Raw genomic sequence first — 23,020 nt, 5'->3', positions numbered from 1 at the left:
AAATAAATGATCAGCAAATGAAAGTCCTGGCTACCAGCAATAAATTTTAGGACTACATTGTCAAAAAGGCAATTGAAATTCATATGTCATATATTTAAACCACAATGACAATGGCTTCCAACTGAGTAAGGCATTGAAGCCAATAGTAAGCTCTGTAGAAGCAAAACAAGACATCCAGATGTAAGCTGTTACAGAGAAAGCAGGTGAAAGGCAACTGAGACTCTTCCCCCTACCATCACAGCCTCACACACCCCACCACTAAGCATGCTGCAGGGCCCGTGAGGTTTTAACTCTGGAAGGGCAGGCGTAAATACTGCAAGCCCACAGCAAACACTTCATACCATCAGCACCACCTAATGATGGCTGAATGGTTGTCCACAAACTTTTGATGACTGGATCTGGGAGTACAGTTGGGAATGATGGAAGCAAGTTTATTTTTACTTATCCTATTGTAACAAAGTGCACATGGCATACAAACTTAATTACAGTTATTTAAAACATAAATTCTCTGGTTGCACAGGTCCTCTTTTGCTTCATTTTGATTCACATTACAACATATTACACATCTAAAATCATGCTTAGTAATAAAAATATAAAAAATCATTCCACAGTACAGAAAACCAATGTTAGATCAACTCATTTATTTCATTTTACATGGATAATCTGATAGCTTTCTTTCAGGATGAGGTCCACATGAGCATAATTAATCTGCGATAGTGTGGTGCCCAAGGTTTGCTTATGTGACTTGAAAAAAGGTTTAGGGCTACTTGCACAGACAGGAAAGAAGACACCCATAAGTGAGATTGGAAAACAAAATATGGAAACAAAAAGTAATAAATAATAAACTGTTGACATAACTCCACCAAAGCCAGTCCCAAGCCCGGTTGAGAAAGGATGAGGGGGGAGGAGTAACATCTCGTTAAAAAACCTTGGTTCATGTGGCCCGGGTGATAGTACGTCATGAGGGCGCCTTGCCAGGGATATGGTGAAGACCTCAACAGCAGCAAAGGCGGAGAAGATGGACTTTTATACAGTAGAAGTGGCGGAAGAGGCAGCCTCCTGTCCGAGGCCAAAATGGACAGAGGGCACAACGATTCCACATGTTAGTGGCAGCACCCCGACAGCGTCTGTTCCACATGTTAGTGGCAGCTGAATAAGTAATATTCCAGGCTAACAACATAGTCTTACTTTGGGAATTCAGGGATGACTTTGGATTCCCTACTCTTTACAATTTACAGCTTCAAGTCCCAAAATTGAAAGTTCGCACAATGGATGCTCTACCCCAGGTGGTAACTCTGATGAGGAATCCACCATTACATCATGTAATGCAATGGGACCTAGGATTCTGGGGAGTCCCAACATTTGTGGTGAAGAAGAGATGGACTATGCTGAAAAGCCTTCCAAGTTCCAGTTCAAGAAGAAGTACTACTTTGGAACATTAAATGTAAATTCTCTTCTGAATATTTGGGAAACAAAAGGAATTAGTATTATTTCTGCAGAAGAACAATATACAAGTTATAGCAGTCCAGGAAACACGATTCTTAGATGAGAATGTAGTTGATACACAACATTATAGAACATATAAAGGGAAACCAGCAATGAGAATAATGGAAAACATGCTCATGTTTGGAACAGCATTTTATGTAAAAAAATCATAGACAGTTTAACAGAATTTAGATCGATTTCAGAAATAATATCCATGTTAACAATAAAGTGCAAGAATAAAAGTTAAACCCTCATAAACTGCCATGCATCTATAAATGCTGACAACAGCAGAAGTCTGGTGAAAGTAAATCAATTCTGGGATCTTTTAGAATCTGAAATTTCTATCATACCTAAAAAGAATGTTAAAACACTTCTTGGTGACTTCAATGCACAAACTGGGAGGGAAAAGAAATTTAGGACTATTGTAGGTGAATATCCAGCACACTCAAGAACAAACAGAAATGGTGAAAGATTGATTAATATGTGTAAAATGTTCCAGTTAAAACTCATGTCCACACATTACTGCAAACTACCAAGAAAAGCCAAAAATTGGAGACATCCAAATCCAAACCTATCAGAAATTTCAAATGGATCACGTAGCTATATCGAAAAGTTATATCACGGAAATTATGAATGTTAAAATAGTCAGAAATGGGGAATTCAATTCATAGCATTATCTCTCTGAGATTAAAATAAAATTTCTCCCATCTAAAACAAAAAAAGGTGACCAAGAAAGTGATGAGATACAACACCATTAGAGCTAATATTACAAAATAAAATACAGAAAAATTTAGAGAAGAAATTGAGACAAGTAAAGAAGGTGATTGGCATGAACTCCAGATGCAAATAACTGAAGTAGAAGAGAAAACTTTAGGATTGGCCAAGAATAAACAGAAGACATGGTGGAATGAGGAGTGTGAAGAAGCACTAACACAAAGAGCTCAAAAATTGAGAAAATGGAGATGTTCGAAAAAAGAGGAAGACCTCAAACAATTCAGACAAAAAAGAAAAGAAACATCAAAAATAAACTGAAAAATCAAAAGAAACTTTGAGAATTCTCAGCTTATTGTAATAGAAGAAAATTTCACCAAACATAATACTAGAAATTTTTACCAAACTTTTAAACACATACTTGAAGGATATCAGGCACCAAGCATCAGTTTCAAAGATGAAAATGGGATGAAAAAACAAAAAATGATGAAATTTTAGTAGAAATGTTTTGAAAAGCTGTTAAACTGTGCAGTTCCAACAGATAAATTAGAATTTCCAGTGACACCTCAAAATCTAGAGGAAGATTTCCCACCTAGAGAGTTAGAAATTCATGAAGCCATAAAAAATAAAAAAAAATAAAAATAAAAAAGGCAGTGAAGACTACATTACAGCAGAATTATTGAAGTGGTCACAACCAAAAATCATAATGGATCTACAGCTGCTTTTTGAGAACATTTTGAAAAATAAAAAGATTCCAGTTGAATGGAAAACAGAGTTATTCCACTCGCTACATAAAAAGGGAGACAAGCAAAATGTCAGTAATTACATAGGTGTGTCACTTCTGCCAGTGGCATACAAAATATTATCAAAAATTCTCCAGAACAGAGTGGTAGATACTTTAGACAAACAACTGGGAGAATATCAGGGTTGTTTTCGAAAGGGAAGATCCTGTAGCAAAATTTTTTAACTTAAAGTCAACAATTCGCCATAGAATGTTAACCAGCAACCAAATAATAGTGTCATTTATTGATTTCAAGAAAGCATTTGATTGTATAGACAGAGAGAAAATAGATAAGGTCATTAGAGAATTTGGTCTTAAATCAAAATTAGCAAATATAATTTGTGAAACACTAACAGGGTCAATATCTAAAGTCAAATTTATGAGAGAAGTATCTCAGCTATTTGAAATAATTGTAAGGATCAGGAATTCACAGCTAAAAAATCACAACACTGAATCAATAACTTTGGAAGGAAAACAAATGGAATTAAGGTAAACTGCTTGGCTTTTGCAGATGATTTTGCTATACTTTCAGAAAACCTGACAGAAGCAGTTATTCAAATAAACCTTCTGGAAAAAATAGCAAACACAACTGGTCTCAGCTGAAAAAACAAAATTCATGACAAATATAATGCGACAAAATTCATAGAAACACAAATAGGTAAAATAGAGCAAGTAAATACATTTAAATATCTTGGAGAAACTATTCAACGGACTGGGCTAGAAAAATCTGCAATAGATTTAAGAATTAACAAAATGGAAAGAGCATATGGTCTGACCAAAAATATTTACAACAAGAAATGTATATCTAGAAAAACAAAACTAAAACACTACACCACAGTGGTGTGACCAGAATGTTTATATGGATCTGAATGCCTAACAATGATCTATAAGATGGACAAACTAGAGGTATTGGAAAGAAGGATTATTAGAAAAATAATGGGTGCAATAAAAACTGCAGATGGTTGGAAAATAAGAAGCAATGAGAAGATCTACAAAAATATAGAGAAAATATCTGAACTAATGGCCAAACGAAGATTAAGCTTTTTCGGACATTTCTACCAAATGAATGGAAACAGACTAACAAAACAAATACTCCTATATTTCTGGAAGAAGAAATCGACAATAGAATGGATTACAGAAGTGAAGAACTAACTAGAAAGAAACAACATCAAAGAATCAGAAATAGCAGAAAGAAACCATTTTAAAAATAAAATACTAAATTTGGAAGGCTTTCAAAGCAGAAGAAATAAAAAATCAGGAACAGCGTGTACAGAAGAAAGGAAGAGACTTCATGTAGAGAAAATGAGGGAATACTGGAAAAATAGGAAACACCATCAAAGGAAGAAGAGGAACTGAAGTTGTCAACGTGATCCTAGTTGGTCAATATGACTGTAAAAAAAAAATATTTTTGACAAGTTGCAACATATGATAATCCCAAGAACACAAGAATATCTTCAGTTTTATTGGTAAATTGGATCAAAATTTACCATTACTCACTATGACCACAGCTTTCAGCACATAACTGAATAGATTTCTAGAATGCGTAACCTTGCGAACATTACAGAAAAATTACACCATTTTCATATATACACCATAAAACGAAACAAGCCCTTGCATCACTACACTAGATGAAGTATACATTTACTGATTAATTTCTTATGAAGTATAAGTTCAGTTCATTAATACATGTTCCAACTAAATTACTGGTGCATATGTTTCTACAGTGCCCATTTTATTTATTTGAAGAATCTTCACAATAACACAGTACAATTTCGGGGAAAAAAAAAATGGAATTTGTAGGTCACACATGATCCCCCCCCCCCCCCCCCCGTCACCCCCCTCTCCCCCCTCTCCACCCTCTCCACCCTCTCCCCCCTCCCCCCACACACACACCACATAGACTGATTACTGGGTAGTTATAGGAGATACTGCTAAGTACAGAAGCTAATATTCTTACCGTGAATTACATTCATAGATGCCTGTTATGAGTGGCTCATACAGACGTTTGTAGTTGTAACCCTCTTGGCTGAACAGCATATTTTCTGGGCTATATTTAGCTCCTTCCATTGTACGCTGCCAGCAAGTACATTTTTCCTTGTCCTACAAAACAAAAGAGTTGTGAAACAATAATTATTAATGTGCAGGAATGAATTTATTTACTAAAGAACAATATTTCAACAATTTATGAAATGGCAGTGTTATCACATAACAGTGTTGCACACTCCCTCACACACAGGTGGTGTAGTCGTAACAGTCCAGAGCGCAACAATATATGACAGAAAGTTTAAGGCTGTTGAGAATAATAACTCATAACAAACTGATCTTGTTATATTTAATTTAAATGTTTTTGTGAAATGTAAGATTACAAGGGGACAGAATGGCTACCCAGTACTTATCTCAGATGATGAATTTTTGAGTGCTGCCAATTACTCCACTTTTGGAATTGTTAATTTCTTCCTCATTGTGAAAAGATGGACACATTGAGAAGATTCTGAGGGAGGGCCACATCATTAGGACCCTAAGTTGAGATGGTTTCACCTGTTGTGTGAACAATGAGAGAGCAAGATGAATGGGGAGATGTCAGAGAATGGTGGAGGTCAAAGAAAGCACTATGCCAGCTTCAGTCTGGAGATGACAGGGTATGACATAAAGATGGATTAAAAGAGAGGAAATGCATAGAGTGAAGAACCAGGATGCTAAAGTAAAAGTATACAGGAAAAACTAGGGGGGGGGGGGGGGGGTTAATTAAGAAGGTGAAACAGCAATATACTAAATAATGAAATTAACCAACTGGAAAGAAAGCATAGGGGTTAGTGTTAATGGGGGTTGAGTCAACACAGACAAGGCAGATAATATTCCTTTTGATTTTCTAAAATCTCTGTGGGAAATTGCATCCGGATGACTGAAGTTAGTGTGCATGATCTGTCGCACAGGACACACACCACTGGACTTTAGGAAGAGCATCATTCATACAATCCTGAAGATATCAACAAATGGTTAACACAAGAGCTATTGCAGTGTCAGCTTGACAGCTCACCTATCCAACTTGCCAGTGAGATATACGGAAGAAGGGAAAGGAAAATTGAGCATCCGCTAGATGAAAATCAGTTTGGCTTTATGAAAGATGAAAACACCAGAGAAGTATTTCTGTCATAAAGCTCCAATATGGAAGCAACTGCTGGAAAAATTGAGACACTTTCACAGGATTTGTTAACCAAACAAACCATTTGATACAGTAAGGGATTGAAGTAAAGACAAGTGTTCAGATCAAAATGGGTGTAATGTAGGGATGCAGTCTGTCTTCTCTGTTCAATCTGTGTACTGGGGCAGCAATGAAGGAAAATAAAGGAAGGTTTAGAAGTGGAATTAAGTCAACTCTTATTACTCTTACTATGGCAATTTTTCCCCTTCTCAAGGGACACCACCTTAGCATAGCACTGTCCATGCAGGCACGGAGGTTTGTGTGCTCTTAATCCGGAGAGCTATGCCAGCGGTATCGGCAGAGTCACCCGTGCCAGATGGGCCAAAGGGGAGGAGCCAGATGAAGTGTGTCCCACAATGACCACCACACCTGTTGCCTGTCCTATCCTACCCTAAGCCTATCCTTTTTCCTTGTCATTTTCAATTTGCTACAACACAGTGCAGGTTATGTCAATTGAAGCTGAAGCTAAATTCTCCAACTTGTCACTGATTAGTGTGCACGCGCCAATGGAAGATGCAGCGGAAGAAGAGAAAGAAGAATTTTCTGAGAAATTGGAGCAACTATATGATAACCTGCCAAAGCGTGACGTCAAAATTATACTGGGGGACTGTAATGCTAAAGTAGGTAAAGGAATCAAATAACAATGGTTGGAAACTGATTGAATTTGCTTTTAGCAAAGGACTAGTGATTAAAAGCATGTTTCCACACAAAGACATTCATAAGGAGACCTGGATATCACCAGATGGGTTGACGAGAAATCAAATAGATCATGTACTGATAAATGGACAGCATGCATCTATTTTACATGTGATTAGCCGCCGAGGAGCGGATATTGACTCAGACCATATTTTGGTACAAATTAAAATCTTAGAAAGCATTGCAGTTAAAGCCAGAAGGGCTGGGTTGGAGAAAAGTAAGTTCTACCATGTGGATATGCTCAAAGATCAGAAGAAGAAGGAAGAGTATAGGAACAAAATGCAAGAGAAGTTGCAAAAGATCAGCAGGAAGGGGGGAAAGGATATCAGCATACTATGGGAGGAAACAAAGATAGCTTTAAATACAACAGCTCAAGAGGTACTTGGAGAAAGAGGAAAACAGAATAGAAACACACAGTTTGATGAGGAGATGTCAAAGGTGCTAGATGATAGAAATCAAGCTCAACAAAAAATTTTACAGAGACCTACACGAAATGTTATGGCTATGTTTAAAGAGAAGAGAAGGGTACCTAACAATTTAGCGCAGATTAAAAAGAGACTAGAGGAAAGACAACAGATGGATGAAATACAGAAGAACTTTGAAAATAAGCAGGGGAGGAAATTCTTTTATGGGGTGGAACAAATAAAGAGAGGATATCAACCAAGGGTGGACATGCTGAAAGATGAGACAGGCAGTTTGATAGTTGGAAAGGGAAAAATAATAGAAACATGGGCACAACATTTTGAAGTGTTACTGTCAAACACACACATCATAAATGAAGAAAGAAATGGAGGGGCTAGAGAAGAAACTGAAGAAGAACAAGAGGTGGATGGAGGAGATGATGCAGTGGACACAGAACCTACATCGATAGAAGAGCTAAGAGTAATTATAAAGCAACTTGGGAATAATAAAGCTCCTGGACATGACCTGGTAACGGCAGAAATGATAAAACACGGAGGTGAAATATCAGTATGGAGGATACCTAAAATAATTGCAATGGCCTGGGAAACAGAGAAAATGCCAGAGGACTGGACATTGGCAACCATCTGCCCTATACATAAGAAAGGATCACGCATGCAGTGTAAGAACTATCGGGAATATCTCTGCTTAGTATCGTCTATAAAATCCTTTCTACGGCTAGAACAAAGAGAGTAAGTAGAAGAGCAGGAAAGATTCTAGGCGAGTACCAGGTAGGTTTTAGAGCCAGGAGGTCTACGACAGACCATATCTTTACAATACATGTGATGCTGGAGAAGACTTACGAATATAATGTAAGATTAGAACATCTCTTTATAGACTTTAAACAGGCCTATGACAGAGTTAAAAGATCAGCACTGTGGGAAACAATGAAGACATTCAAATTTCCTAAGAAGCTAATAAAATTAACTAAGATGTCCCTGGAAAACAGCAAAAGCCAGGTTAAAGTTCAGGTATGTCTGTCAAAATCGTTCCCAACAGAAGAAGGACTAAGACAGGGAGACCCACTATCACCAGTACTATTCAACCTGGTATTAGAGAATGCAGTAAGATCAATAACCACAAATGCAGTAGGCAATATTTACAATAGACTTCTGTAAATCTTAGCCTATGCAGATGATGTAGTAATAAGTGTGAGAAGTACGGAGGCCTCACATCAGCCGTCAAAGAGTTTGAAGCGACTGCCAAGAACCTTGGTTTAGAAATTAGTGAGACTAAATCTAAGTACAAGGTAACTGAGAGAGATAGAAGAAACACAAATGATCTACAGTTAGGAGGGTACAACTTTGAAAGGGTAGACAGCTTTATTTATCTTGGCTCAGTAATAACATCAGTAAACAAAGTGGAGGCAGATACAACAATTCGAATTAAGGCTGCCGACAGATCACATAGAGCACTATATACCATGCTCAAAAGTAAGAACCTAAGTAGGAAACTACAGCGGACACTGTAAAAAACAGTGATCAAACCAGTTTTTATGTATGGTAGCGAGGCATGGGTACTGACGGAGGCTTTAGAGAAGAAAGTAAATATATGGGGGAGGAAGGTGATGAGAAAGATTTTTGGTCCTGTAAAAGAAGGTGAGATATGGAGAATTAGGACTAATGAAGAAATAAGGTCTCTGTACAAAGAACCTGATCTGGTAACCTCAGTCAAAATGTGAAGGCTAAGATGGTTAGGACGTGTCCAGCGTATGACAAAAGAAAGGCTCCCGAAGAAGATGATGATGATGATGGGACATCCTGGCACTAGAAGGAGGAGAGGACTGCTGCATGTGGGATGTTTGGAACACGTGGAAGCCGACCTGAGAGCAGTGCGAGTGAGGAGGTGGCACAGACGGGCTGAAGACCGAGACGATTGGAAATCTGTGACTGAGGAGGCCAAGGTTGTCAGAGGACCATAGTGTCATGGAGTCAGTCAGTCAGTCAGTCAATCATGGCAATATTGCCTCCCTCTCCATTTTTGTTTCTTCCTTGTCTTTTTTCTGCTCTCCTAGCTTCTAATTGCACTATTCATTTAACTTCTCATTTCTCTTCTTCTTAAACCATTTTTACTTCTCATTCTGTTCTTCTCTCCTGTCAGGTATGAAGTCGGCACAGTGCTTACAACATGCTACCTTTGCCTTCATACACTCTCTTCCCCACTTGTCCTCACAATGAGTGGCTCTCTCTATCTGGTATCCTGTGTGTAGGTGAACCATCCACCTTCCAAACCTTGCGAAACTTCCCCCCTTTGTTACATGAGATAGGAACTAACAGTTCTGAAAGGTAGGTATTATTTCTACTGTTAGATGTGACTACTGGCACTACACTGACTTCCACTTGCACTATTCAATCATTATTTTACTTTGCAGTTTTCTCAACTGAATTTTTCATTTGATAATATTTCATGTGTTACCCATGAAAAAGATACAGTTTTTCAGTATCACATTGGGGTGCCATGTCTGTGGATGCCACCTCTCAGATATTATTGCAAAGACTTCTACAAGTCTCAATTTGTGTTGTGGTGTAATCTGTCCGGCAGCAGTTCAGTGATTATCTGACCTCCTTCAAAAATTTCTTTATGGGACTGACACTTCTACATTGATGTGTATGTGACCACTCTACAACTCACACTCAATCATTTGGCAGAGAGAGTATACAGAACCACTTTCAGACTTTCTGGAGGGGAGATTTGTGGATTAAAATTACATGAAAAGATCTTACTGCAATGAAAAATGCCCTTCTTTTCATAAGTGCCTTATATCTGTGATCCTCTCTCCTTTATTTTGCGATAATAGAAAATAAAATGCCATTCCTTGAACTCTTTTGATGTCTTTCATCAATCCCATTAGGTAGCGGTCGCATACTGTGCAGCAATACTCCAGAAGAGGATTGGCAACGATAGCATAGGTAGTCCTCTAACTAGATTTGTTGCACCTTCTAAGAGTTTTTCTTTCCCCACAACATTTTCTATATGATAATACTAATTTAAGTTTTTGTAATTGTAATTCCTATGTTTTTAGTTGAATTGATAACAATAGTTGGGTTGGGTTGTTTCAGGGAGAAGACCAGACAGCAACGTCATCAGTCTCATCAGATTAGGGAAGGACGGGGAAGGAATTCGGCTGTGACCTTTCAAAGGAATCATCCTGGCATTTGCCTAGAACGATTTAGGGAAATTATGGAAAACCTAAATCAGGATGGCTGAACACGGGATTGAACCATCGTCCTACCGAATGTGAGTCCAGTGTGCTAGCCACTGCAATAACAATAGTAATTATAGTTTTTGTAACTGGAATCCATATATATTTAGTTAAGTCAATAACAATACTAATTTAAGTTAGTGTAATTGTAATCCCTAAATATTTAGTTACATTGATAACAATTTAAGTCATGTGATTTATTTTGCAACTACTTTTAATTTTTTTAATACTCAAGTGGAGTGCGTACGAGTTTTTACTGCTTAGAGTCAATTGGTACTTTCTCCATCATGCAGATATCTTGCCTAAATCAGTTTGCAATTCATGACAATAACGGAATTTTTTGGATGGAGCAAAAGGTAAAATAAGGAAAAGGCAACTGCTCACCTATAGTGCAGTGATGCGTGAAGCACAGATATATATAACACTTGAATTAGCTTTTGAGCTCTTAGTCTTTTTCTAACAAAATTACACAACCACCCACACACAAAAATGTGCACTCCTGTGGTAATGGTGAGTTTTTGATGTTATGACAAATTTATTAGACAATAAACAGCATAGTCTGCAAACAGTCAACAGGTGCTCAGATTGTCTGCAAATTGTGTAAGAACAGCAGACTGCCTATATTGCTACCCTGGGAAACCACAGATATAAATTTGGGTTCATGATATGACTTCTTGTTAACTGCTAGAGTTAATGACATATAACGACTACATTCATTCAATATGGCAAAGTTTAGTTCTATATGTACCCATTTCATCATCCACTTATGTTCTAAAACTTGCATCATGAGAGAAAACTCTTAGTAACAGTTATGTTTGCATAATATTTATTGTTCACAACATTAGTTACTGTTCTGCATGAACACATACTTATTTACAACACATCAATGTTTCTCAGGGCTCCATTTTAGGGCCAGTCCTATTCATATGCTATGTAAATGATTTCCCAAGTTCTCTTGACAATAAGCAATTGATCACTATGTATGCAGACAATACATCTCGGGTCTGCTATGCAGGCAATGAGCCTGGCCTAGTTGAAAAGATAAATAACTTCATTGAAAAGGCAAGAGCTCACTTTAAAAGAGAGAACTTAAGAGTAAACATAGAAAAAACTAATATTATTCATTTTAAACCAAGTGGTCCAAACAGAAAAAATATTGTGATCAATGAAATTCTACCAAAAACCTGTACAGATTGTAAATTCTTGGGTTTATGCATAGATGATAGACTTTCATGGAAGCAGCAAGCTGATTATGTCTGTAAAAAGATAACACCCAGTCTACTTGTATTAGGAAAGTTATCACCATATCTTAATTCTGAACCCCTACGGACTGTGTATTATGGATTAGTGTATCCTTTCTTGTATTATGGAATAGTATTGTGGGGTGGGACATGCCAACCTAAATATGAAAAGAGTTTCCATACTGCAGAAGTGAGCCTTGAGGATCATAGCAAAAGTAAAACCAGCGGCTTCTTGCAAACCCCTATTCATTACACACAATATTGTCACAATTTATGCCATGTATATACCAGAAACTATAATTCCAGTGAAAGAAAACTATGAAACAAGGCAGAGAAAAGATTTTCATATGGTTAACAGAAGATTAACTTCAACAGTGAAAAGCCCCTCAGTCAAAGGAGCTGTTTTTAATACTTTGTTCCCAAATGAAGTTAAGATATGGGCAGGGGATACTTTTAAAAAGCGAGTTAAGCAGTGGCTTACCCAAAAATGCCCTTATAACTTGAATTTATCATGAATTACAATGTAATAAGAAATAATGTAAACCAAAAAAAGTAATTGTAAAAACTTTATACTTAGTTGAATATGCACATCCATATAAAATAATGTGTTATGAGCAATAAATTGAATTGAAATTGAATAAGTTTTGTCCTACAGAACTAGTCAGGTTTTGTGAACTTAAAATCCTAAAATTAAAATATACTGTACAGGAAGTTGCAAATATGAGACTTGTTTTAGCTTTTGAAAAAAGAATTCTGGTTAGAATCCTGGCTGTGAGATCAAGGTGCTATATGACACTGGAAGATCAGGGATCAGAAATGATTGTCAATTTCAAGATGGCGACATGTGTAGTGATGCATAGTGAACAAGTGAATAAAAGTTACTGTTCTGTTGTAAAAAAGGAATCCTGTGAAAACTGTTAAGTTGAAATCGAAAAACAAAATGAATGCATTTCAAGTTTACAAAAAATTGTAGATGTTCTAAGATGTGAGATTTCGCATATAACTAATGAAAACTGTGAGCTGAAGAAGTTACGCCATATTCTAAATGATAAAACAATTAAGCCACAAAATGGAAACCTGGTGAGTTATGAGAAGCAGAAAGGAAGTGATAGAAAGGCATCAAACGCAGTAAATGAAATTATAATTACAGATAAAACCAGGTATAGTGTTTTGTTGACTAGTAGTGATGACTGCAATAAGGATGACGAACTACTTAGACAGTGTGTGACCAAGAAAACAAACCAGTGGGCGAAAGACGAATGCAACGGAAACGACTGCCACTGACTAAAAGTAGTGACATATGCTACAAAAATCGTGAAAGCACCGAAAGGGTAGAATCAGATGGAAAAAGCCTGTTAACAAACTTAATAAACAATGTCAAGGTAGCGGCAACTCCACTCTGAATTCCATCACAAAGTGCAACATACTCTTGCTTGCTGACAGTCATGGAAGAAAGCTGGCTCAGATTCTACAACGTGTTAATCAAAATATCCAAGTAAGTAGTGAGGTGAAGGCAGGTGCAAAGACAAATAACATTGTAATAAACACATCTTTAGACGGCAAAATGTCGCATGACAATGACTTCATTACCTGTATTGCAGGTTCAAATGATGTGGCTTGTAATGAAAGCGATTCGTGTATTGTAGGTTTGTCTAAATTTCTGGAATGAAACAAATCAAGAGAAACACTATTGTTGCTACCATCCCGCACCGACATGACTTAATACACAACTCTTGTGCAAACAAAGAGATTAGAAAAACAAATGCCAGGATTAAATTATTGTGTTCAAGTTACGAAAAATGTTTAATTCTAGACATAAGGACACTAGATAAGGGCAAGCATATTAAACGCGGTCTGCATCTGAACTGTGAGGGTAAGCGTTTTCTTTGCGGAAAAGTAAGCATATTGATCACTGAAAAGATTGAACTCAGTAGCCGCATATATAAAAATAGTTTGCTTTTGAGTGAGACTGATGTTCTTTTTTTAGTGTAAATTGGCCTTCAGTGTGCACACACAAAGGCGAAAGCTTTACTGACTGCACCAAGAAAGACGAAAAATGTAAAATAGTTTCAGAATGTTCAGTACATTACTAACAAAATAGAGCAAATTGACGAAATTCTAGGAGAATGTAAACCACACATATATATTGTGAATGAACTTGGATGCAAGTCTGAAGAGGCTCGTAGTTTTAAGTTAAACAATTACAAAATTTTGAGTGCATACTACAGAAAGATACACAAGGGTGGGGGTGTTGGCATTTTTGTTAGAAATTACATACATTGTTAAAAAATAGACTAGGTTGACGATCTTGCAATGGAGCTGGCCTTTGAAGTAGCAGCTGTAAAAATGAAGGTAGGCAAAAACAGCCTAATAACTGCAGGCCTGTATAGATCACCAAATAGTGATGTAGAAGAGTTTCATTTGCCACCTAGAACAACTTCTGAATAAACTATCAACAAACAAAAAATAGGTAATAATAACAGGAGATGTAAACATAGACTCTTTAAACTATACTGGTAGGTAAATTATCTTGGATATTCTGACTTATTGCATTGCTGTAACTATAGCAAAATAAATGATGAACCAACCAGAACAACACCTAACGCACAATCTTGTATTGATCATGTTCTTTCAAATCTAGATAGGAAACATATAGTCATAAGAGCTGTTGACACATATCTCTCAGACCACACAGCTCTATCCATAGAAATTAATACAGATCAGAAAATAGTTCTGCATAGTGACCTACACACTTATAAAAGGAAGATTAATTGTAACTTACTTAGGAAGGAGCTTGCTGAGAGAGAGAGTGGGATAAGGTATATAGTTCACAAGGTATTAATGAAACACTTAACCATAGCTTTAATCAGGCAATGTCCGATAGTAAAAAAAGCGCTAAAGAAATCAGATCCCACAAAGAAACTTAAATTCCCCCAAAAATACATAAACTAAAGGAAAATATGAAGGACCTGTATGTGCTGTTCCGAGAAACAAAATTACAGTACTTCCTTTTTTTTTTTTTTTTTTTTTTTGGTCATCAGTCTACTGACTGGTTTGATGCGGCCCGGCACGAATTCCTTTCCTGTGCTAACCTCTTCATCTCAGAGTAGCACTTGCAACCTACGTCCTCAATTATTTGCTTGATGTATTCCAATCTCTGTCTTCCTCTACAGTTTTTGCCCTCTACAGCTCCCTCTAGTACCATGGAAGTCATTCCCTCATGTCTTAGCAGATGTCCTACCATCCTGTCCCTTCTCCTTATCAGTGTTTTCCACATATTCCTTTCCTCTCCGATTCTGCGTAGAACCTCCTCATTCCTTACCTTATCAGTCCACCTAATTTTCAACATTCGTCTATAGCACCACATCTCAAATGCTTCGATTCTCTTCTGTTCCGGTTTTCCCACAGTCCATGTTTCACTACCATACAATGCTGTACTCCAGATGTACATCCTCAGAAATTTCTTCCTCAAATTAAGGCCGGTATTTGATATTAGTAGACTTCTCTTGGCCAGAAATGCATTTTTTGCCATAGCGAGTCTGCTTTTGATGTCCTCCTTGCTCCGTCCATCATTGGTTATTTTACTGGCTAGGTAGCAGAATTCCTTAACTTCATTGACTTCGTGACCATCAATCCTGATGTTAAGTTTCTCGCTGTTCTCATTTCTACTACTTCTCATTACCTTCATCTTTCTCCGATTTACTCTCAAACCATACTGTGTACTCATTAGACTGTTCACTCCGTTCAGCAGATCATTTAATTCTTCTTCACTTTCACTCAGGATAGCAATGTCATCAGCGAATCGTATCATTGATATCCTTTCACCTTGTATTTTAATTCCACTCCTGAACCTTTCTTTTATTTCCATCATTGCTTCCTCGATGTACAGATTGAAGAGTAGGGGCGAAAGGCTACAGCCTTGTCTTACACCCTTCTTAATACGAGCACTTTGTTCTTGATCGTCCACTCTTATTATTCCGTCTTGGTTGTTGTACATATTGTATACGATCCGTCTCTCCCTATAGCTTACCCCTACTTTTTTCAGAATCTCGAACAGCTTGCACCATTTTACATTGTCGAATGCTTTTTCCAGGTCAACAAATCCTATGAAAGTGTCTTGATTTTTCTTTAGCATTGCTTCCATTATTAGCCGTAACGTCAGAATTGCCTCTCTCATCCCTTTACTTTTCCTAAAGCCAAACTGATCGTCACCTAGCGCATTCTCAATTTTCTTTTCCATTCTTCTGTATATTATTCCTGTAAGCAGCTTCAATGTATGAGCTGTTAAGCTGATTGTGCGATAATTCTCGCACTTGTCAGCTCTTGCCGTCTTCGGAATTGTGTGGATGATGCTTTCCCGAAAGTCAGATGATATGTCGCCAGACTCATATATTCTACACACCAACATGAATAGTCGTTTTGTTGCCACTTCCCCCAATGATTTTAGAAATTCTGATGGAATGTTATCTATCCCTTCTGCCTTATTTGACCGTAAGTCCTCCAAAGCTCTTTTAAATTCAGATTCTAATACTGGATCCCCTATCTCTTCTAAATCGACTCCTGTTTCTTCTTCTATCACATCAGACAAATCTTCACCCTCATAGAGGCTTTCAATGTATTCCTTCCACCTATCTGCTCTCTCCTCTGCATTTAACAGTGGAATTCCCGTTGCACTCTTAATGTTACCACCGTTGCTTTTAATGTTACCAAAGGTTGTTTTGACTTTCCTGTATGCTGAGTCTGTCCTTCCGACAATCATATCTTTTTCGATGTCTTCACATTTTTCATGCGGCCATTTTCTCTTAGCTTCACTGCACTTCCTATTTATTTCATTCCGCAGCGACTTGTATTTCTGTATTCCTGATTTTCCCGGAACATGTTTGTACTTCCACCTTTCATCAATGAACTGAATTATTTCTTCTGTTATCCATGGCTTCTTCGCAGCTACCTTCTTTGTACCTATGTTTTCCTTCCCAACTTCTGTGATGGCCCTTTTTAGAGATGTCCATTCCTCTTCAACTGTACTGCCTACTGCAATATTCCTTATTGCTGTATCTATAGCGTTAGAGAACTTCAAACGTATCTCGTCATTCCTTAGTACTTCCATATCCCACTTCTTTGGGTATTGATTCTTCCTGACTAATGTCTTGAACTTCAGCCTACTCTTCATCACTACTATATTGTGATCTGAGTCTATATCTGGTCCTGGGTATGCCTTACAATCCAGTATCTGATTTCGGAATCTCTGTCTGACCATGATGTAATCTAACTGAAATCTTCCCGTATCTCCCGGCCTTTTCCAAGTATACCACCTCTTCTTGTGATTCTTGAACAGGGTATTTGCTATTACTAACTGAAACTTGTTACAAAACTCAATTAGTCTTTCTCCTCTTTCATTCCTTGTCCCAAGCCCATATTCTCCTGTAACCTTTTCTTCTACTCCTTCTCCTACAACTGCATTCCAGTCGCCCATGACTATTAGATTTTCGTCCCCCTTAACATACTGCATTACCCTTTCAATATCCTCATACACTTTCTCTATCTGTTCATCTTCAGCTTGCAACGTCGCCATGTATACCTGAACTATCGTTGTCGGTGTTGGTCTGCTGTCGATTCTGATTAGAACAACCCGGTCACTGAACTGTTCACAGTAACACACCCTCTGCCCTACCTTCCTATTCATAACGAATCCTACACCTGTTATACCATTTTCTACCGCTGTTGATATTACCCGATACTCATCTGACCAGAAATCCTTGTCTTCCTTCCGCTTCACTTTACTGACCCCTACTATATCTAGATTGAGCCTTTGCATTTCCCTTTTCACATTTTCCAGTTTCCCTACCATGTTCAAGCTTCTGACATTCCACGCCCCAACTCGTAGAACGTTATCCATTCGTTGATTATTCAATCTTTTTCCCATGGTAACCTCCCCCTTGGCAGTCCCCTCCCAGAGATCCGAATGGGGGACTATTCCGGAATCTTTTGCCAATGGAGAGATCATCATGACACTTCTTCAATTACAGGCCACATGTCCTGTGGATACACGTTACGTGTCTTTAATGCAGTGGTTTCCATTGCCTTCTGCATCCTCATGTCGCTGATCATTGCTGATTCTTCCGCCTTTAGAGGCAATTTCCCACCCCTAGGACAAGAGAGTGGCCTGAACCTCTATCCGCTCCTCCGCCCTCTTTGACAAGGCCGTTGGCAGAATGAGGCTGACTTCTTATGCCGGAAGTCTTCGGCCACCAATGCTGATTATTTATCAAAATTTAGGCAGTGGCGGGGATCGAACCTGGGACCGAAGACGTTTTTGATTATGAATCAAAGACGCTACCCCTAGACCACGGGTTAAAGTCTTCCTAACAAAGTATAAAAGCAACAAAAAGACATACAGGGAATCCCTGAAGAGACTAAAACCACTTCATTATGCTGAACAGATAAGATAAACTAGTAACATTAGCAAAGCAGCCTGGCGTATTGTAAACAAAGAATGTAAACATAGAGAAAAACCAGGGTGCAGCAACATTGCATTAGAAGAAATGGAATACTGTTGAATGAAGCAAAGTCAGTCTGTGAGGCCTTCATTAAACATTTTAGTAAGGCATACAGAGATGAAAAAGATGAATCAGCCCTGAAAATAAACACAGTTAAAATGAGTAATTCATTTCTCCTAAGGAGTGTAACAGAGTTTGAGGTCATGAATATAATCTCAAAACTCAAAGTAAAAGCATTTAGTGGCTGGGATGACATATCGTCCACACTACTTAAAGAATGCAAAAATGAGAATAAAACCAATAACACATCTAATTAACAGTTCAATTGGCCACGGGACCTTTCCAGAGCTTTTAAAAATCACTGAGATACAACCAGTGTATAAAAAGGGGGCTATCACAGACATAAATAACTACCGGCCAATCACTTTGGCTTCAACACTTGGCAAGCTGCTTGAAAGAATAATTCTAGATCAAATGGAATCCTTCTTCTGTAAATACAAACTATTAAACAAAACACAGCATGTGTTTTGAAAAGGACGATCTACAATAACAGCATTAGCAACTTTTTTCCATGAACTACTGAACAGGCTGGATGAAGGAAACAAAGTTATAGGGACTTTCCTAGATCTGTCTAAAGCATTAGATTCTGTGAATCATGCAGTACTGTTATCCAAGTTAGAAAATTACAGGATAAGAGGAGTAGCTCTAAAATTACTAAGTTCTTATCTCTGTGATAGAAGACAGTGCACAAAACTAAATTATAAGAATGAAAGTAAAATCGAAACAGTAAAGTCAGCATACAGAACTCTCAATTGTGGAGTTCCCCAAGGAAGTATACTTGGACCATTCTTGTTTATAGAATATATTAATGATATAACACAGCCACAAAACTACAAACTAGTGAACTGATGATACATCTTTTATTAGCTGGGGCTGTACAGAGCGGGCAGCATTCCAAAGCAACAAAGAGAACTTTGAAATGATCACAGAGTATCTAACAATGAATAAGCTTACACTGAATAAGGACAAGACTGTAGTAATAAAGTTCTTGCTACATTTTAATAATACTCATACGCAATCACTTTCTACAGTTGAAACATCTGACAAACATGTTTTTAGGCATATTGATTGATGAAAATCTCACTTGGAAAGAGCATATCAGCTCCACCTGTAAAAAGGTTTCTAGTAATATTTACTTACTAAAACGTCTTGCAAATATAATAGCTCCCCCTGTCCTTAAACAAATGTATTATGGGTTAATACACTCACATCTGCAATATGGGATTGAGGTCTGGGGTGGGGCACTCACTGTCCATATGGATCACATTTTCAGGCTTCAAAAGAGAGCAGTTAGGATAATTGCTAATATAAGTAAACGCCAGTCCTGTAGGGACTATTTCAAAAATTATAAATTACTAACTGTGTACTCATTGTATGTTTTTAAGACCATAATGTTTGTAAAAGAGAGCTAGGAAAATAGTGTAAAGAACAGTAACACCCATAATTACAATACTTGAGCCAAAAGTAACTATCGTAGGGTACAGACTAACAAGAAAGCTACAGACCACAGTCCATATGTAACTGGGAGACAATTCTATAATAAGTTGCCAAAAAATATAAAGCAACTCCAAGGATATCTTTTCAAGGGCAAGGGCAAGAATTATGAGCTGCAGTACTGTTAGTTTATTCTTTTACATACTGCAGTTTATTACTGGTGATACTGTTATAATTGGCTAATTGATGTATATAATCATTATATTTATGGAGTGATATATAATGTGCTAATGTGTTTATAACATTATTGCATGGAATGATATACAATGCGCTACTTGATGTATATATTCACTCTTGGAACGACACGATATTGATATAATTGTACAAAAAATGCAATGTCCAAGACTGTAAAGTTAACATGGACAAATAAACATTATTATTATTATTATTATTATTATTATTATTATTAACTCATGGAAACACCACAGGAATGAGTATATGTATATCTTGCATGAAGGATTAACTGCAAGAAAGTTTAAAGAAAGATATTTTTGTATTTGCTTTTAGCCAGCAGTTGGGTAATGTGATAAATTTCTTCACAACACTTGAAAAGTTTTAAAGAGAATATGATGAATCTTGCATGCCAGTTTATTACTGTGTATGAGTCTTCATCCCATAAATGAGACAGCAGTCAAAACAATGATGCAGGATGTCTTGCACCAACACTGCTGGAGTAAGGTGTTTTCTGGCACGCAAAAGAAAATCTCTCTATTCAATAGACTAAAAATAATAACTGGGAAATGCTGCTGAAGTGTTTTTGACAATCAGGGTGAAAAAAAAATACATTACAACAGAAGGAAAGCATACTTACTCTGACCGTACATCCATTTGGAAATGTACAACTTGAGAGAATATAAATGATTAATATCCCTCCTATCAATCAAATTTGGCATCCATGGATTTCCACATGAGAAATTTTTGGCTCAAAATCACTTTGACATGTGATAGCTGTAGGGAATATTTTGCACACCATTTTAGAATTGCACATCAGAGACATAATCTACTCATGAGAAAAACACTGGCTAAGGGCAACACCGTAAAAGAGGACTCCATGAAAATATAATGTGATTTACTATAGTTTCCCACATAAATAGCAAAAATGCTACTGGAGAGAATGAGGAAAATTAATTCAATAAAACGTCATGCAACATTATGATTATATTGTTAAATAGTGATATCTGTGGCCAAAATATATCAACAATTTTTGAATCGTGATTATTGTTACAACAATTCAGTGGTACTATATACCATATTCACCATCCTTTCACTGTGCTGAAATAATTATAATTTGAAACTAGATTAAATGCGACGACCTAAAATTGTGCTTTGACATGGACCATGAACTTGGATACCTATTGTTATAGACAGTCTACAAATGAGTCAACCATCACATCTTATGAGCCAATGATTTGTTACACACTTCTTTCCATTCCTTCCAGATTCCATGGAGGCTTTCCCATTATTGTGTGGTACTGGAACTTCTGGGATACCATATCTTGTGCAGGATCAACAATTAACAATAACTTTGAGACTTAATCTTTTTACTACTGGCAGCATACTTGTGGCTTGGTCCATTGTGAGGTGCTAGTGGCAAGCTGAATCTTTTGCTCATTTCTTTATGGGTGTTCAAGTGAATTGATTCACAAAGTGTTGAGTGTAAGACAGGTCTCTTAATATTAGTGCCAACTTGACTCACCATTTCTACTCACCACAGATTATAAGCACACAAAATACTCTGTAAAAAAATAAAAGGATTCCATCTTGAAATGAAGCACACTATAACTTATAGGAAAATATGGTGCTGAATAGATGGATATGGACAAATAAAAAATTATTTAGCTTGTAATACTGTTATTATTTTTCAAATTTGGAATATTGATGTATGAAAACAAGCACAATGTCTCTCCTGTGCTCCAGCTTTGGAGTAAATCTTCATTTTGACTGTAATATTGTATCAACCACTCCGAGATCTTTCGCAAGGGGCAAGTTTTTATATAAGCTTAATACCTTGCTGATTATTACATTATCCTTGCCTGTATGAGCTGAAATTAATTAAAGTCAGTAATTTATCAATATTTGGATTAAAATGTTAGAGAGAAAGATTCTAATTAGGTTTCACATTTTAATGCTTGAGATCACAGCATTTACCCTTTCTCAAAAGTATTTTAATTAATAGAATATCTTTAACTCTATACACTCAGAAGACTGAATGACTCAACTCGATAACAGCATCTGTGCCTTTATCACCACATTATGTAAGCCTCATGATACACTCAATGTGCCACAAAAAGTAGAGGGGTGGTCATAATATTCTGGTTGAACAGTATATAATGCCAGCCTCTGACGTTTCTAGGTTGCTCCAGTTTGAAAACTGTTGAAGATATGGTGTATAAAATAAAAGTAGAGCAAATCAGTTACAGCACATACCAGGCAGTCATCAGTGCAGTCACAGCATGTGAGAAATTCTGGGTCTGTTTCAATGTATGTTCCATTTGTAGCCACATACTTGGTGACATACATAAATTTATCTGGTTTCCTTGAGTCAACTGTATTAATACAGGGAACAGGAACAGCCTCTACACCATCTGAGATGTCCTATCACAAAGAAAACAGTCACTGTGATTTATTAACTGAAGAAAAAGCAAATATTTTCTGAAAATCAATCTCTCATTAGTATTTGTCATGTCAACACAACTGGTACAGAAATAAGAAGCAGCATTCTAAGTGTTATTTTGTTTCCACATCATTATGGCAACAAAAATAAAGACATAAGAAAAAGATATATATTGTCAGAGAAAACACATATTGAAGTGAGAAATTCTTCAGAACCTGACCAACCTATGGGTAAACAGTTTAGAGCTCTTAATAATTATTACATATACCCCCAAATACTTCCTTAGATTATGGTCACAAGATTCAACTGTAATTCACAATTACAATATGATTATTAGGGCCTGGGAGATAACCTAGGGGAGTCACTGCACCAACCTTGCGACTCTGGCTAAAAATGGGGGTGAGATGCAAATACAAGAACTCAACAAGAGAGTTCTCTTAGCCTCTCTCACCTCTATTCTCCACAATCCTACCTACATGTGGTGCCCCCGTTAAGCTGAGAAACCCAGTAGAAGGTTGGGTAACCAATCCCAGCAGGAAACTGGGTCAGCAAGCCAACAGGATGAGGAGGACAGTTGA

The 23,020-nt window shown here is 37.2% G+C and overlaps 1 protein-coding gene across 1 annotated transcript in view; it reads right to left on the bottom strand.

The window, feature by feature from the left end:
- Nucleotides 1-23,020, bottom strand: part of LOC124553992 (histone-lysine N-methyltransferase eggless-like) — a 374,632-nt gene that overhangs the window by 46,234 nt on the left and 305,378 nt on the right. Inside the window, exons 18-19 of the mRNA XM_047128016.1 lie at nt 22,256-22,423; nt 4,935-5,077 (exon numbers count right to left, since the gene is read on the bottom strand). Of these exons, the coding sequence (XP_046983972.1) occupies nt 4,935-5,077; nt 22,256-22,423 (311 nt within the window). The remainder of the gene's footprint in view (nt 1-4,934; nt 5,078-22,255; nt 22,424-23,020) is intronic.

This window comes from Schistocerca americana, chromosome 11 (assembly GCF_021461395.2).
Source record: "Schistocerca americana isolate TAMUIC-IGC-003095 chromosome 11, iqSchAmer2.1, whole genome shotgun sequence".
In the NCBI taxonomy this organism is placed as follows: Eukaryota; Metazoa; Arthropoda; class Insecta; order Orthoptera; family Acrididae; genus Schistocerca; species Schistocerca americana.
The sequence above is the reverse complement of the archived record's forward strand: the minus strand, read 5'-3'. Positions and strand labels throughout refer to the sequence as shown.